Source organism: Zootoca vivipara, chromosome 4 (genome assembly GCF_963506605.1).
Source record: "Zootoca vivipara chromosome 4, rZooViv1.1, whole genome shotgun sequence".
Classification (NCBI taxonomy): domain Eukaryota; kingdom Metazoa; phylum Chordata; class Lepidosauria; order Squamata; family Lacertidae; genus Zootoca; species Zootoca vivipara.
This window is the reverse complement of record NC_083279.1, coordinates 101,003,715-101,018,744: the sequence shown is the minus strand read 5'-3', so window position 1 is coordinate 101,018,744 and position 15,030 is coordinate 101,003,715. Positions and strand designations below refer to the sequence as shown.

At 44.8% G+C, this 15,030-nt stretch overlaps 1 protein-coding gene across 1 annotated transcript; it reads right to left on the bottom strand.

Annotated features, from left to right (window-relative positions):
* Positions 1–4,476: 4,476 nt before the first annotated feature.
* On the bottom strand, positions 4,477–5,433 carry LOC118085013 (olfactory receptor 51L1-like). The gene has a single exon (XM_035115265.2). It carries the CDS (start codon positions 5,431–5,433, stop codon positions 4,477–4,479), a length of 957 nt encoding a protein of 318 aa, XP_034971156.1.
* Between the last annotated feature and the right edge of the window lie 9,597 nt (positions 5,434–15,030).

Sequence of the window (15,030 nt, the reverse complement as noted above, 5' to 3'; positions counted from 1 at the left end):
GGACGACAGAGGACGAGATGATGGGACAGTGTTCTCAAAGCTACGAACATGAGTCTGACTAAACTGCGGGAGGCTGTGGAAGACAGGAGTGCCTGGCATGCTCTGGTCCATGGGGTCACGAAGAGTCGGACACGACTAAACGACAACAACGACAACAACAACAATGTGCTTTATCAAGAAGGCTGCCAACTGCAAACCTCAGCATCTTATTTCTTTATACAGGAATGAAGCATCTCTGCATAACATCTAAGCCTTCCCTTCTAAAAAATTTTTTTTAACAAACCAGCTTTTGAAAATTTCTGTGCTGCCAAAATTTTGGACCACAACTTCTATCAACCTGAATCAGCACAGCTTTTTGATGTTGTAGTCTGAAATATCTGGAGGGCACCAAGTTGGCAATGGCTGCTACAATCACATTGCAGAGGCCCTTTAGGCCCCTTTTAACACTACAGTTGTATGATTCTTTGAACTTGTTAGGGACTTGAGCAGGTCTTTTCGCTCTCTCTCTTCCTCTCTCCCTGCCTAACTGCCTTCCATTTACTTATCTATCATGACACAGAATAAACGAAACACAACTCACCGAAATGAGCTTCAGTTAGAGGATTCAAAGCAGGTTGGTTCGGATGGGCTTTGGGTGCCTTCTTCCAGCTTTCTGAAGCTCTGTCATAAGAAGACAACCATTCCCTAGCCTAGGGACATGGGCACATCCCTGGAACGCTTTCACAACTGAGGAGCCTTCTTTATATGTCCCTTTGCACCTCTCCTGGGAAGTGCTTGCATTCAGCAGAAGCCGCCCCTGGGAACTGCTAAGTAGCGAAGCTCATTCACTGTGAAGCCTGGGACAAATTCCTGGGAGCCAGGTAAATTTTGCAAGACCTCCATCTGTAGACAAGTGGCTGCGGATCAGCTGAGTTGTTGCCATTGTAGCTACCAGTACATTTATAATATTTGTGCCACATAGTCTGAATGTGTTTTCTTTATTTTCCAGTGCAATCCTATAGCTAGCCACTCAGCAGTAAGTCCCTGGATTTAAGGTAACCGACTCCCAGTTGGGCATGTCAGAGGAATCTCTTGAAAATGACAATCAAGTGGATGTGCTTCCATCTGTCAATTTGATCTCCATTGTGGCAGGATTCAAGCACAGTTTATTGGCCCTCATCCAGTCCACCGCTGCATTCAGACGCCAGTTCAGAGCTTTCACAGTCGCTCCTGGTTCAGATGTAGTGGTGAAGTAGGGCTGTGTGTCATCTGGGAAGATGGCAGCTCTTTGTGTGGGTGGTTGCCATGTTCATGTGACAGGCAATTTACCCCATCTGTGTTGGGTGGGGGTACACTCCCTCTGAAGGAGCAAGTGTGTACTCCTGGGTACAGCTTTGTCCCTTGAGGCCCAAGTGTCCTCTGTGACCAGGAGTATCTTTTTCCAGCTTTGTCTAATGTGCCAACTAAGGCTATACCTAGACAGACAGTCGAATATGAGTTGGCAAACTCAAGGCAATACAGTATGCTGTATATGAAGCTGCTCTTGGGTTTCTTTCATATCCTCCAACACAATGTGGCAATAATAATAATAATAATAATAATAATAATAATAATAATAATATATTATAAATTATCATCTTATGGGTCCGAATTCCTGTGTGAGTCATGTAACCGATGTGAGATCATGGACCTGGAAAAATTCCTTTCAGGGGCACAGTGTCCAAAAACATGCATTTTGGGGGACTGCCCAAAATCGCAGGCCTCCCCAAATTCTTTTTTTGGGGGGGGCAAGATCTCAGCCCAAAATTGTGTGAGAACAAGGCGCCCAAAATGTCCAAATGGTGCAGAATGCAGCAACCAGACTGTGGATGGGGACATGTGGTAGTGAATACCTGACACTATCGTTAAAACAACTGCATTGGCTGCCCGTCTGCTACTGAGCCAGGTTCAAGATCCTCGTCAAAGCACTGAACCACTTAAGTCCAGTGCGCCTCAGAGATAATCTGAACACTTGTATCCCAGCTAAGTCACTGAGTTCATAGGATAGCAAGCATAGGGAGCTGCCTTATGCTGACTCAGACCACTGATCCATCTACCATTGTCTTGTCTACATCGACTGGCTGTGACTGTCCAGAGTTTGAGGCAGGAGCCTCTCTCAGTCGTATCTGGGGATTGAACCTGGGACCTTCCTCAGGCAAGGCAGATGCTGTTCCACTGTGCTGCATCCCTTCCCCATCATCTGCAGGAGAACTGTTGGTTGGCAAGGCTCATTTGACCATGAGAAACTGAGATTTTGGTGCCATCAACCAGTATTGTGCAATACTCTGCTAATAGTGATTCTATTTTAACTTCCAAAGTCTGCTGAAAACATTTCTGTTCCATCAGACTTGTGAAGGCAATTAAGAATACTGATTTCTGATTTTAACACTTTTATATGGTTATTATTGTATGGTTTTATGTAGAATTATTGTAAACTGATCTGATATTTTTTTATGAATAGCAGTATGTAAATATTTTTTTATAAATGCATTAAAAAATGTTTTGCAATAAATATTTACATATTCAGTGATGTATACAGGTGCCTGTTCTTGTTTCAATTTGTTGCCAAAGGCAGTTGATGTGCACTATAAGTGCAATCCTAGCCATGCAGATTTTCAAAAAATAGCAAGGAGAGACAAGAGGGCCTTCTTAAACGAGCAATGCAAAGAAATAGAGGAAAACAATAGAATGGGGGAAACCAGAGATCTGTTCAAGAAAATTGGAGATATGAAAGGAACATTTCGTACAAAGATTACCATAATCAAGGACAAAAGTGGTAAGGACCTAACAGAAGCAGAAGACATCAAGAAGAGGTGGCAAGAATACACAGAGGAATTATACCAGAAAGATATGGAGGTCTCGTACACCCCAGGTAGTGTGGTTGATGACCTTGAGCCAGACATCTTGGAGAGAAAGGTGCTACACTCAATATGCCAGCAAGTTTGGAAAACTCAGCAATGGCCAGAGGATTGGAGAAGATCAGTTTACATCCCAATCCCAAAGAAGGGCAGCGCCAAAGAATGCTCCAACTACCTCACAATTGCATTCATTTCACACGCTAGCAAGGTTATGCTTAAAATTCTACAAGGCAGGCTTAGGCAGTATGTTGACCGAGAACTCCCAGAAGTACAAGCTGGATTTCGAAGGGGCAGATGAACCAGAGACCAAATAGCAAACATGCGCTGGATTATGGAGAAAGCTAGAGAGTTCCAGAAAAACATCTACTTCTGCTTCATCAACTATGCAAAAGCCTTTGACTGTGTCGACCACAGCAAACTATGGCAAGCTCTTAAAGAAATGGGAGTGGCTGATCACCTCATCTGTCTCCTGAGAAATCTCTATGTGGGACAAGAAGCTACAGTTAGAACTGGATATGGAACAACTGACTGGTTCAAAATTGGGAAAGGAGTACGACAAGGTTGTATATTGTCTCCCTGCTTATTTAACTTATATGCAGAATTCATCATGTGAAAGGCTGGACTAGATGAATCCCAACCGGAATTAAGATTGCCGGAAGAAATATCAGCAACCTCAGATATGCAGATGACACAACCTTGATGGCAGAAAGTGAGGAGGAATTAAAGAACCCTTTAATGAGGGTGAAAGAGGAGAGTGCAAAATATGGTCTGAAGCTCAAGGACAGAGGACGAGATAGCTGGACAGTGTTCTCGAAGCTACCAACATGAGTTTGACCAAACTGCGGGAGGCAGTGGAAGACAGGAGTGCCTGGCGTGCTATGGTCCATGGGGTCATGAAGAGTCGGACACGACTAAACGACTAAACAACAACAACAACAACAACAGCCATGTCTATTCAGAAGTAAATCCCATTAAATTCAGTGAGAGTTCTTTACAACAATAGCAAATCAGTGAGGCTTTCCCTCAAATTTCACTTTTAATCTACTATTGTGACTTTTGAAAACCTATGGAATGCCTCATTGTTTTCATATGGAAATGTATTTATTTCATAAAATTTGTACACTGCCTGGTTGTAAAAAAATCCTCAAAGGCACTTACAAGTTACAGAGTACATTGGGCAGGATTTCTCTGTCAATTTCATAAATAAGTACAATTTTATATGCTAAATTATGAACTATGTATTTTATGTTGTTAAAGCAGTAAAATAAGACTTGATGAGAAAGCAAGTAGTGTACCCTTTAATTTTCTCCAAAATTTCAATCCCCTCTCACAAGAGCGCCTCCCAAAGCTGGATTTTTCCATGCTTCAGAATTTCCAAGGCTTTTAATATCTAATCCAGCAGCAAAGCAAAACATCTCTATTTCCTTCCCAAAACATCCAGTGCATGCATTTTTAAACTGTTGTTTGTATTTTGGGCTGTACAGCACTTTAGGGATAGGAGCCAGAAAATTCAGAACCAAAACAATGAACAAGTAAATGAACCATAAAGCAACATAGTTGAAGAATTCCCAGTGGAAACCTGGAGTGTCCAAAGCCATTCCTAGCGGATGGTCCTTTTTTTACCAAATGCCATCAAGATGCCCTTCTGGATGGGCTGAGTTTTCACGCTGTACACGATGGGATTGAGGACTGGTGGGATGAGGAGGTAGACATTGGCCATGAGGATATGAGCAACGGGGGAAATGTGCCTCCCAAATCGGTGTATCATTGACACCCCAATCACAGGAATGAAGAAGATCAAGACAACACAGATGTGGGAGACACATGTGTCGAAAGCCTTGAGCCGCTGCTCCCTGGAGGCGATGACTGTGATGGTCTTAATGATCTTCACATATGACAACAGGATGAGCAGAGAGTCAATCACCAAAGTGCAAAGGACAACACACAAACCATAGACACTGCTTACTCTTGAGTCAGAGCAAGAGAGCTTCAGCACATCTTGGTGTAAGCAAAATGAGTGGGAGAGCAGCAGGGTGCCCCTGGGGTACTTGTACCTCCTGAGTAGCCACGGTGTTGGCAGCACAATGCCTGAACTCCTTGCGGCAATGGCCAGGCCAATCTTGACCAACACTGAGTTTGTCAAGATGCTGCTGTATCTCAGTGGGTTGCAGATAGCAATGTAGCGGTCAAAGGCCATGGCCAACAGCACTGAGGACTCCATGAAAGAGAAGGTATGAATAAAGAAGAGTTGTGTGGCACAGGCGTTAAAGTCAATCTCCCTCACATTGAACCAAAAGAGCCCCAGCACCGTCGGTAAGGTGGAGATGGACAAGCCCAAGTCGGTGATGGCCAACATGGAAAGGAGAACATACATGGGCTGGTGAAGGCTTGAGTTGGTCTTGATGACAAAGAGGATGGTGCTGTTGCCTAAAAGGGCCATGAGGTAGATAGAGCAGAATGGGACAGAGATCCAGCGGTGATACATCTCCAGCCCAGGGAATCCCATCAGCATGAAGGTTGGCGGACTGAAGTCACTGCTGTTGCTCAGAATGGGCATTATCTGGGATCTGGAAGGGATCTAGTTACAGACTGGAGATTTTATTTTATGCTAGAAAAAAGCAGCAATTATAAATCCATTGCAGTACATAATCTAGCAGCAGACCATCAATCCATGAAGAACATAATGGTATTAAAGACATTGAGAACTGAGCTCAGTTGTTTAGAGTGTGGTGCTGATAATGTGATAATGTGGGTTTAATCCCCCTATGGGCCACCTACATATTCCTGTATTGCAGGGGATTGGACTAGATGACCCTAGTCATCCCTTACAACTCTACAATTCTATGATTCTGTGGTGTAGCCATCTTAAATATCTCAAAGGCTTTCATATGGAAGATGGAGCAAGCTTGTTTTCTGCTGCTTCAGAAAGTAGGATCTGAATCAATGGATTCAAATGACAAGAAAGAAGATTCCAACTAAAAATTAGGAAGAACTTTCTCATAGTAAGAGCCGTTCAACAGTGGAATGGACTCCCGCAGAAGGTTATGGACTCTCCTCCCTTGGAGGCTTTTAAGTAGAGGTTGGATGACCACTTGCCATGGATTCTTTAGCTGCCATTCCTGCCTTGCAGGGAGTTGAATTAGATGACCTTGGGGTTACTCCCAACTCTACAGTTCTCTCTTTCAATTATTCATTGATTCTAAAAAGAGAGGAGCCCTACTGCAGACCAAAGGATGATGCACCCCAGCATCCTTGCCCCCAAAGTGAGCAAGGATGCATGAGCAAAAAACATATTGAAATTCATTGATTGTCATAATCTTGACTCTTCAGTCCATCTTGCCCATCTGGTGCTAGATTTTCCCCAGCATTGCAGTCCTGATCTGAATCAGGCCTTTTACAACTGGACCCAGGTGACGCTGTGGGTTAAATCACAGAGTCTAGGGCTTGATGATCAGAAGGTCGGCGGTTCGAATCCCTGCAATGGGGTGAGTTCCCGTTGCTCGGTCCCAGCTCCTGCCCACCTAGCAGTTCGAAAGCACATCAAAGTGCAAGTAGATAAATAGGGACCGCTCCGGTGGGAAGGTAAATGGCGTTTCCGTGCGCTGCTCTGGTTCGCCAGAAGCAGCTTTGTCGTGCTGGCCACATGACCCAGAAGCTGTCTGGGGACAAACACCGGCTCCCTCGGCCTATAGAGCGGGATGAGCGCCGCAACCCCAGAGTCGGACACGACTGGACCTGATGGTCAGGGGCCCCTTTAATAACAGTTTTAAAACCTGCAAGAGATGGATCTTGCATCTAATGTAACATTGAGCCAAGGAACATAAGGAGAGCTTGCTGGATCAGGCCAGTGGCCCGTCTAGTCCAGCATCCTCACAGCTGCCAACCAGATGCCTTAGTGGGAAACTCCCAAGCAGAATTTGAACACAAGAGCCCTCCACCCTCTTCAGGTTTCCAGCAACTGCTATTTGGAAGCATTGCTACCTCCGACTTTGAGGCAGAGCAGAGCCATCCTGGCTAGTAGCCATCAATAGCCCTCTCCTTCTCCGTGATTTTAGCAAATCCTCCTTTAAAGCCATCCAAGTTGGTGGCTCTCTCCTGTGGGAGCGAGTTCCATAGTTTGGCTCTGTGCTGCATGAAAAAGTCCTTTCTTTTATCTGTCCTGAATATTCCAGCAGGTGTCTGGCTTAAGAAACTCTGGCACTCCCCCTACCCCACTCCCTCCTTAACTGCCTTTTGGGATGTAAGTCGAAAAGTTTCTCCAGACACCACCACTGTGCACTTTGCTAACCTTTACAAGCAGAAGAGTAGTCAGCCTTCAAGCTGAGAGAGCCGACAGGCATGTCGGGAAATTTGCCATGTACCATGCAGAGTCTCTCAGTCCTGTAAGGAATATTCCAGCTATCATTCTGATCACTCTGGGGCTCTGGCAGTGTGTGAATCTCCTTCCTGTTCTGTAGCGGTCTGTCACTGCCATCATGCAAGCTTTGTTCTAGGCAGCTTTTGAAGTAGTGAGGTTTTATTGGATCTGGGGAATTCCTTAAGGAAAATTCCCAGAGCGGGTGCAAGTCTAGCTTGTGGCTGGCGTCGTGCCAAGGAGTGGCCTTGAGGAATGAACAGCAGAGCCATTTGGATCTGAAGAACATTCTGGTGGGCATTCAGATCAATAACTGAGGTTTGAAACCAACTGAATTTTTAAAAAAAGTATTTCCAAAGAGAGAACCTCCGCTGCTTCTCGGTCCCTCAGGACACCACTCTGCAGCTTGTGATTTTCTTCACAAGGCAGAGTTCAGCTTAATTTGTCTGCAATTATTTTTTCCATTCTCAGTCTTAGAATAAGACTTACCACTAAGTTTCCCACATTTTCTGTCTCTCTCTCTCTTGGCAGGCAGTAAGACAAAGAGCTCTGTGTAAATCAAAAGCCCCACACACTATAGTGAAACTTAGTTTTTCCTAATAAAGTAAAGGCATTCTCTTAAAGTTTCTGATTGACTCTTATTCTACTTAACTCTTTTTTAAAAAAATCTGCTGTCTGTGACATGGATGCTCTCCAAATGTTGCTGAACTCAAGTCCCATTAGTGTAAGAATATGATGTAAGAAGATGACGTGCTAACCCCACATCCTTTTCTTGCAGAGGCCATCCAGATGCCTAGGGGGAGGTTTGCAAGCTGGACCTGAGTGCAGCAGCCCCAATAGCCAGCATGGCCAATGGTCACAGGTGATGGGAGTTGTAGTCCAGCACCGCCTTGAGGATCCTTACGGGTCTATGGTGTTTCTCATCAATGGTTCCACCCTTAGTCCATGTGATATTTAGCTGATATTCCTGAATTGCAGGGGGTTGGACTAGATGCCCCTCGGGGTCACTTCCAACTCTGTGATTCTGTGACCTGTTTCTGGCCCCATCCGTCAATGAATCTGCGACATTGGAGCATTCTCCTGCCCCCTGTTAGGTGGGTGCTCTGGGTCAGGTTGTTTGTGGACCAGATGAGTCACCAAAGGAACTTGGACCCCTATTGATTGCAAGGCAGCCAAGCTCCAAATGGTTAGTGTTTTCTTGGTGTTAGGCTGGAGCCCTCCTTATCTTCCAGCCGAGCTACTGGATGTCACTGGAAGTGACAGATGGCAGGAAACAAAGAGGCGGGCTCTGTCTAGTCATGGATGAATAAAAGGGACTTCTCCCACTGCCATGCCATCCCCCCCCCCCCGGAGTCTGTAGCAAGGCACAGGTGAGAAGGGCTTCTTTGAGCAATGGAGGTTCCCTTGTAAATTTAACCACAGGTGAGGGAGGGGATGGGCAGCTGCCTAGAATGGGTTGAGCCCAGAACTGAAGGTTCCCATGTCTTGCCACATATAAGGCATCTTGGGTAGATGCAGGGCCCTGGGAATCTCAGGTTGCAGCTGATCCTCCTGCCATTGTTTCTAAACAGTGAAATGTATATGGCTAGACTGGGAGAAGAAGCTGTTCACCTACAAAGGAACCACAGCAAAAGGAAAAATGGAGCACAGGAAGAACTGACTCAGACCACCGAGCTCAATGTTTTCTACAGTGACTGGCAGCCAACCTCCGCGTTTCAGGCAAGGGATATTCCCAACCAGCCATCAGGAATTGAACCTTCTGCATGCAAATTGGGTGCTCTTATCACTGAGCTACAGGCATCTTTCCTGTCTACAAAGCCTCCCTCTTCTTAATCTTTCCTATCTGTGGGGACATTGCACTAGGGTGCTGGTCAGAGACTGTCTCAGACAGTGAATGGAAAAGGTAAGTTTGAGGGGGTGGAGAAGATTCAGAGGGAAGCCCTGGCTGGGAGTGGAGGGGGAGACTCTCAAATTCATAATATTGTTACATGCCACCCCATCTCCACAAGAGTGTGAGATTCCAGACATTGCATGCCTGCCTACTAGGGTCTGTGTTCCCTTTTGGGACTATGAGGCACAGTGGAGAATGTGGTGTCTTTATGATACATGGTTTTATTTACACATACAGTATATGCAACCTGCACCTAGATGGAGAGATTGCAGAGCCATCCCATGAGGGTCTGGTTTCCCCCATAAGGGTAGCATTGGATTCAAAGGACAGCAAAAAGCCACTCTTTGTGTCTTTTGGTTTCAACTTGTCATTCTCAGCTCACTTAAAGTTCTGCCCCTCCTTCTTCTCTACTGAGCTACCTTGCTACTAATTGACTCCAAAGACCTCCCCCAGGTTACATCATCCAAAGGTGAAACCCCAAACCTGGCCTTTGCCTCTGCCCAGTAGCACCCAGCAGAGAAGGGGTCCCACTCCCCCTTGCCTGGCAGTCTTGCCCTCCAATGGTTTTCTTGATGGGCCATCACTGGCCTTTGTCCCCTGCTAATGGCTGGCAGTTCGAATCCCCGCGACGAGGTGAGCTCCCATTGCTCAGTCCCTGCTCCTGCCAACCTAGCAGTTCGAAAGCACCTCAAAGTGCAAGTACTGTAGATAAATAGGTACCACTCTGGTGGGAAGGTAAACGGCGTTTCCGTGTGCTGCTCTGGTTCGCCAGAAGCGGCTTTGTCATGCTGGCCACATGACCCGGAAGTTGTACGCCAGCTCCCTCGGCCAATAGAGCGCTGCAACCCCAGAGTCGGTCATGACTGGACCTAATGGTCAGGGGTCCCTTTACCTTTTAATGGCCCATCCAGCTAGCTCTGCGGAGCTGGTTTGCCTTGTTAGCATAACTAAATCCAGGGGGTTTCTGTGTTTGGCAAAGTTTAATCAATCCTTGATTGGCGGGCAATAAAGTGAGGTGAGTGCCACAACCACAGAGTCATCCGTGACTGGACCTAACGGTCAGGGGTCCCTTTACCTTTACCTAGCCCCCCCACAAACTCATAACAATATTCTGCTGGAGATGTTTTGCTTGAGCCTCGCATTACAGAATCAAAAGATTTGCATGATTTTTATTGTGGGCATCACCTGGAATGAACAGATCCATGTTCCCTGAACCCCCGATGAATGCATTTTGGAAAACTGCCATGCTCTGAATGTTCTTTATTTGCTCAAAATTCAGGGAAGCAGGTTTCGCTCCTTTGTTGTCAGTTTGCATCATGATTAGCAATAGGTGATCAAGCTCTAAAACTCTAGGGGTTATTTCCCAGGATTCTGGTGGTGCTTCTTATGTTCTGATCTGGCAGTGTTTGCCACCTTCATTCAGAGGAGGGCTGGAAGCACCAGAAGGAAGGTGCCAGGTGGGTGGACCCAACTGGTTCACACAAAGGAGCGCCTGATATAATTGGAGTGACAGGGACTTTGCTCAAAGGGAGCCATTGAGATTAGGGTTGGGTTTCTCCTGCCTGCATGAGGGAGCGGTAATCTTCATAAAATGTGTCACCTAAAAACAATGAGGATTTGGGGCCCTGGCTTTCAAAGTCCTGAGGGCAACTCCCGGCCCTGGTGTCTGCACTGCAGTTGGATGTGACCTGCAGGTTCCTTGGAACCCTCAGCATCTCGCAGAATTAATCCGGTTAGTTATTCTGCTTCCATGCATCTTTTCCTGCAATCTCCCATTGGCTCTTCATTGGCTAATGTGAGACTCTCCTCCTGTTTCCCTCTGATATCTGACCTGAAAACACAGGAGGCTGGTTTGCTTCTCAGGGGAAAGGATTCCTGAGGAGGAGGAGGTGTCTTGTCCCATTCTGAACATGCTCCCTTAGGATGGAGTCGTTCCCAAGGAGTTCAGGGGAACTTATTTCCTGGTGAGCATGTTTTGGGTGCTGCTGGTCTTAATCTTGCCCAACAAAATAGCAGCAGGATGAACAGAGAAGTTCACAGCAGCAATCAAGCAGCTTCTCTTCTCTACCTCTATTTCTAAGTATCTGGAGGCTGCAGTTAGCACAGAATTGCTGGCAGGTGGGAAGCCTTGTCAGAGGCAGGTGACTTCAATGTACTCTTTGGTGCCTACTGAAAACATTCTTGTTTAGACAAGCCTGTCCAGAAATGTAGAATGTTGATGTCTGCTTTATTCTGTTTTTAGGTTATTGTTAGTTTTATTGATTAGGTTATAGTTTCATTTGGTCCCAGTCGGTAGTGCTTAAATTTTATGCAATGCCTAAATAATAAACAAATCCATTCTATGATTCTACTTGCCCAGCCCTGGGAAGGAAGAAGTGGCATCAGCTGCTTTTCCTTGGTGCCATTTGGGTTTGTATGTAACAACCTTCCCCAACCTGCCCACTCCTGCCAGCTTGGTGTTTTGGACTACAACTCCGTTGGGGCTCCAGGGTGGGGAAAGCGGGTGCAAATTCCTTCCTTGCTACCCAGCCCACAGCCTGGCATTATTTACAGCTACAGCACAGCTCTGGCATGTATTATTTGGTCAATAAAATATATTTATTTTACATCTGAGAAGCCTTTTGCCATCATCACTTGTTATGGAGAGGGAGCAGGCAGAGTTGCATCAGCAAATCTCTTCTTGCACAGCCGGATTGCTGGCAACCTCCCTTAAAGAATGTAAGAACCTTCATTTGAGAAAGCTGGGTATGTTTAGCCTGGAAAAGAGACTGAGAGGTGTTATGATAATCATAATATCTATCCCTGGGATAGCTCAGTCGGTAGAGCACGAGACTCTTAATCACAGGGCTGTGGGTTTGAGTCCCATGTTTGGGGGAAAGATTCCTGTATTGCAGGGGGTTGGATTAGATGACTCTTGGGGTCCCTTCCAACTCTACAATTCTAGGAATCTGGGAAAGTGCAGCTCAGCAGTAGGAGCAAATGGCAGCAAACAGCAGTTGCCCAAGAAGAGAGAGAGTGGCATGGCATGGCTGAGCGTTCTGCTGGGTGAATGTTCCCTGAATAAATAGCAATGGGGAGGGCACAAAATGCAAGAGTGAGCTGTTAGTTAAAAAGCTTTCCCACCTCCCCCTCTTTTCCCCAGGAATGAGGCACTGGTATTATTCCAGGGAACGGAAGGCAGAACAGTTCCTTCTTCCCACTGTAGGGCATGAAATGAAAAGGAACTGCAAACTGAGAAGCAGCCGAAGTGAAGAGCAAGGCAGGTGCCGTGTGAGACAAAGGGAAATTATTTAGAGTTTTGAAACAATGCTTCCCTTCCCTTCTGTATAATGCTTGTCAGGTGATTCAAATGCAAAGCAAAAGATGGAATACAGAGCCCCGTCTACATCACATGCTCCTGATGCTTCTCTTCTTCAAAAAGAACCCAAGGCAGAGGTTGTCTTAGATTTGTGTGACCAGTGTGGCTGTACTGGGCACTGCTGCAGAGGGTGCCACAACAATGCTGTAGAATGGAGTGCAAAAGGCAGGAGCAGTGGGGAATTTTTTTAGTGTTGCACAGGTTGCCAATGAAATCTGAGAGGCCAAAGTCTGCCACTGTCCAAGGCATCAAAATACCACAAAAAGAGGCAACACGTCGACCGATTCCAACGGGTGAAATACATATCTATTTTTATCTTTATACACTATAACGACATGCGATGACAGTTATCCAAGGTAATCATACTGTTTTGGTTTGATCTTCTTCAGTTTTTTAACTACAAAAAATAAATCAAATAATTATATATCATTAATTATGTCATACATTATATTAAGGCCAATGGCCAGCATGAACACGAGTCTATGCAGTCCGTAATATCTTAACATTGAAAAAATACAGACAAATACAAAAATAAAACATACCTTAGTGTTTGTATACAATCTGTGGAACAGGGGTCATAAACACATAGGTAACCCCTGCTGCCTGAAGCAGGAAATGGAAAGCGGAATATACAGTTCCACCACAGGTAACACCCTAGTACTAATCAAGGCTATTGAAATTTTTAACCGAAACAGTACGATTACCTTGGATCACTGTCATCGCATGTCGTTATAGTGTATAAAGAGAAAAAATAGATATATATTTCGCCTGTTGGAATCGGTCGACGTGTTGCCTCTTTTTGTGGAATTTTGACTCTAGTCTGCAACACAGGGGGTGTTTCATTAGCACTGTCCAAGGCGTGGCTGCAAAGATTCTTCCTTGCTGGCCCAGCTCGGATTCAATCTGCAGCTGCAAAAGAAGAATCTGTGTGCACTCTAAATACCCACTCAGCTTGAACTTGGCACTTTTTGAATTTGTGCAACAACAATAAAAAGTGTACTTAACCAGGCGCTTAACAATGTGTATTGATTTTTAGACAGGGTTTACTCTCTCTTCTGTTATTGCTTTATTCTGCATTAGGCAGGAGGAGTTATTCTGGGTAAGAGAAGGTTGGATAGTGATCTGTTAAGAAATGGTGTGGTTAGTTTTGGCTAGGCAAATGACAACAGTTGTGGCCACAATAAACCACAGCCTTTGAGAAACGTTTGCATTTTAGTCTCACTCTTAGGTGCATGCTTGCAGAGAATGGTGATGATCAGGGATCCTAGGGAGAAGACGTGCACTCCATGGAAACCACCTGATTTATTATTACTATTTTAAGATTTTGCAATTTAGCAACACCCATAAACTATTGATTATGGTCTACCAACTATTAAAGAAAGTACGAAATCAAATCCTGAATGCTATAATACCATCTCTGTTTAGTGAAGATAAAATTTAATTCCGTGCAAAATAATTGAGAATGAATGTCCACATCATCTTCATGATCGATTTACATAATCTAGAAACAAAACAAAAAAACCAAAACTGGACAGCAAATGTGAGTTTATATTACCTATCATTAAGTGCTTAATTTTGTCATGCACTTCATCCTCTTGAGCATGCAATGTATTGACCTAGTCACTTAGATGATTTTTTTGTAGTGAGTGACTAATAAATCAAATAAAAAATAACAATGAGAATTTTTGAATGAAAAAAGAGATTTACATAATTCTGAATCCCACTTGCTGGGCGGGAGTTGCTCTTGTGCCTGGATCCTGCTTGTGCTTTTCTCACTGAGACATCTGGTCAGCCACTGGCCCATAGCTGCCAAGTTATCCCTTTTTTAAAGGGATTTTCCCTTATGCTGAATAGGCTTCCTCGCGAGAAAAGGGAAAACTTGGCAGCTATGCACTGGCCTGATCCTGCAGGCTCTTCTCATGTTCTTATTTGCAGTCTTCGTTTCATTCCTTCTGTACAGCTTTGGGTCACCTGTTAACCAAACCACTCAGTCACCTGTTAACATTAAATTGTCGTTTGTTATAACCAGCATTGCCCAGCTGACACAAAGCGTAGTTCACTGACTCCTGAGAAACCTTAGAAATGTTATTTGAGCGGTGAGGTGGTGGCGATGCTGCTGCTGCAGAGGCAGTGTGTTACTGCTTTTGCAATGCATATATTGTGCACAGACATTGTACTTTTGTGGTTTAAATTCTCCATGTAAGAACAAAAGTGATTACTCGTGTGATGACTTTAAGAATAATCATTCAAATGCACAATTGAAACAAAATAAAAAATTCATTCCAGTAGCACCTTAGAGACCAACTAGGTTTGTCATACGTATGAGCTTTCGTGTGCATGCACACTTATTCAGATACCACATGCACACAAAATGTGCATGTGCATGCACACGAAAGCTCATACCAATAACAAACTTAGTTGGTCTCTAAGGTGCTACTGGAAGGATTTTTTATTTATTTTGTTTCAACTACTGCAGACCAACCCGGCTACCTACCTGTAACTAAAATGCACAATTGTTTCACTTCTTGTTTCTCGCATCCTTTTCTAGAGA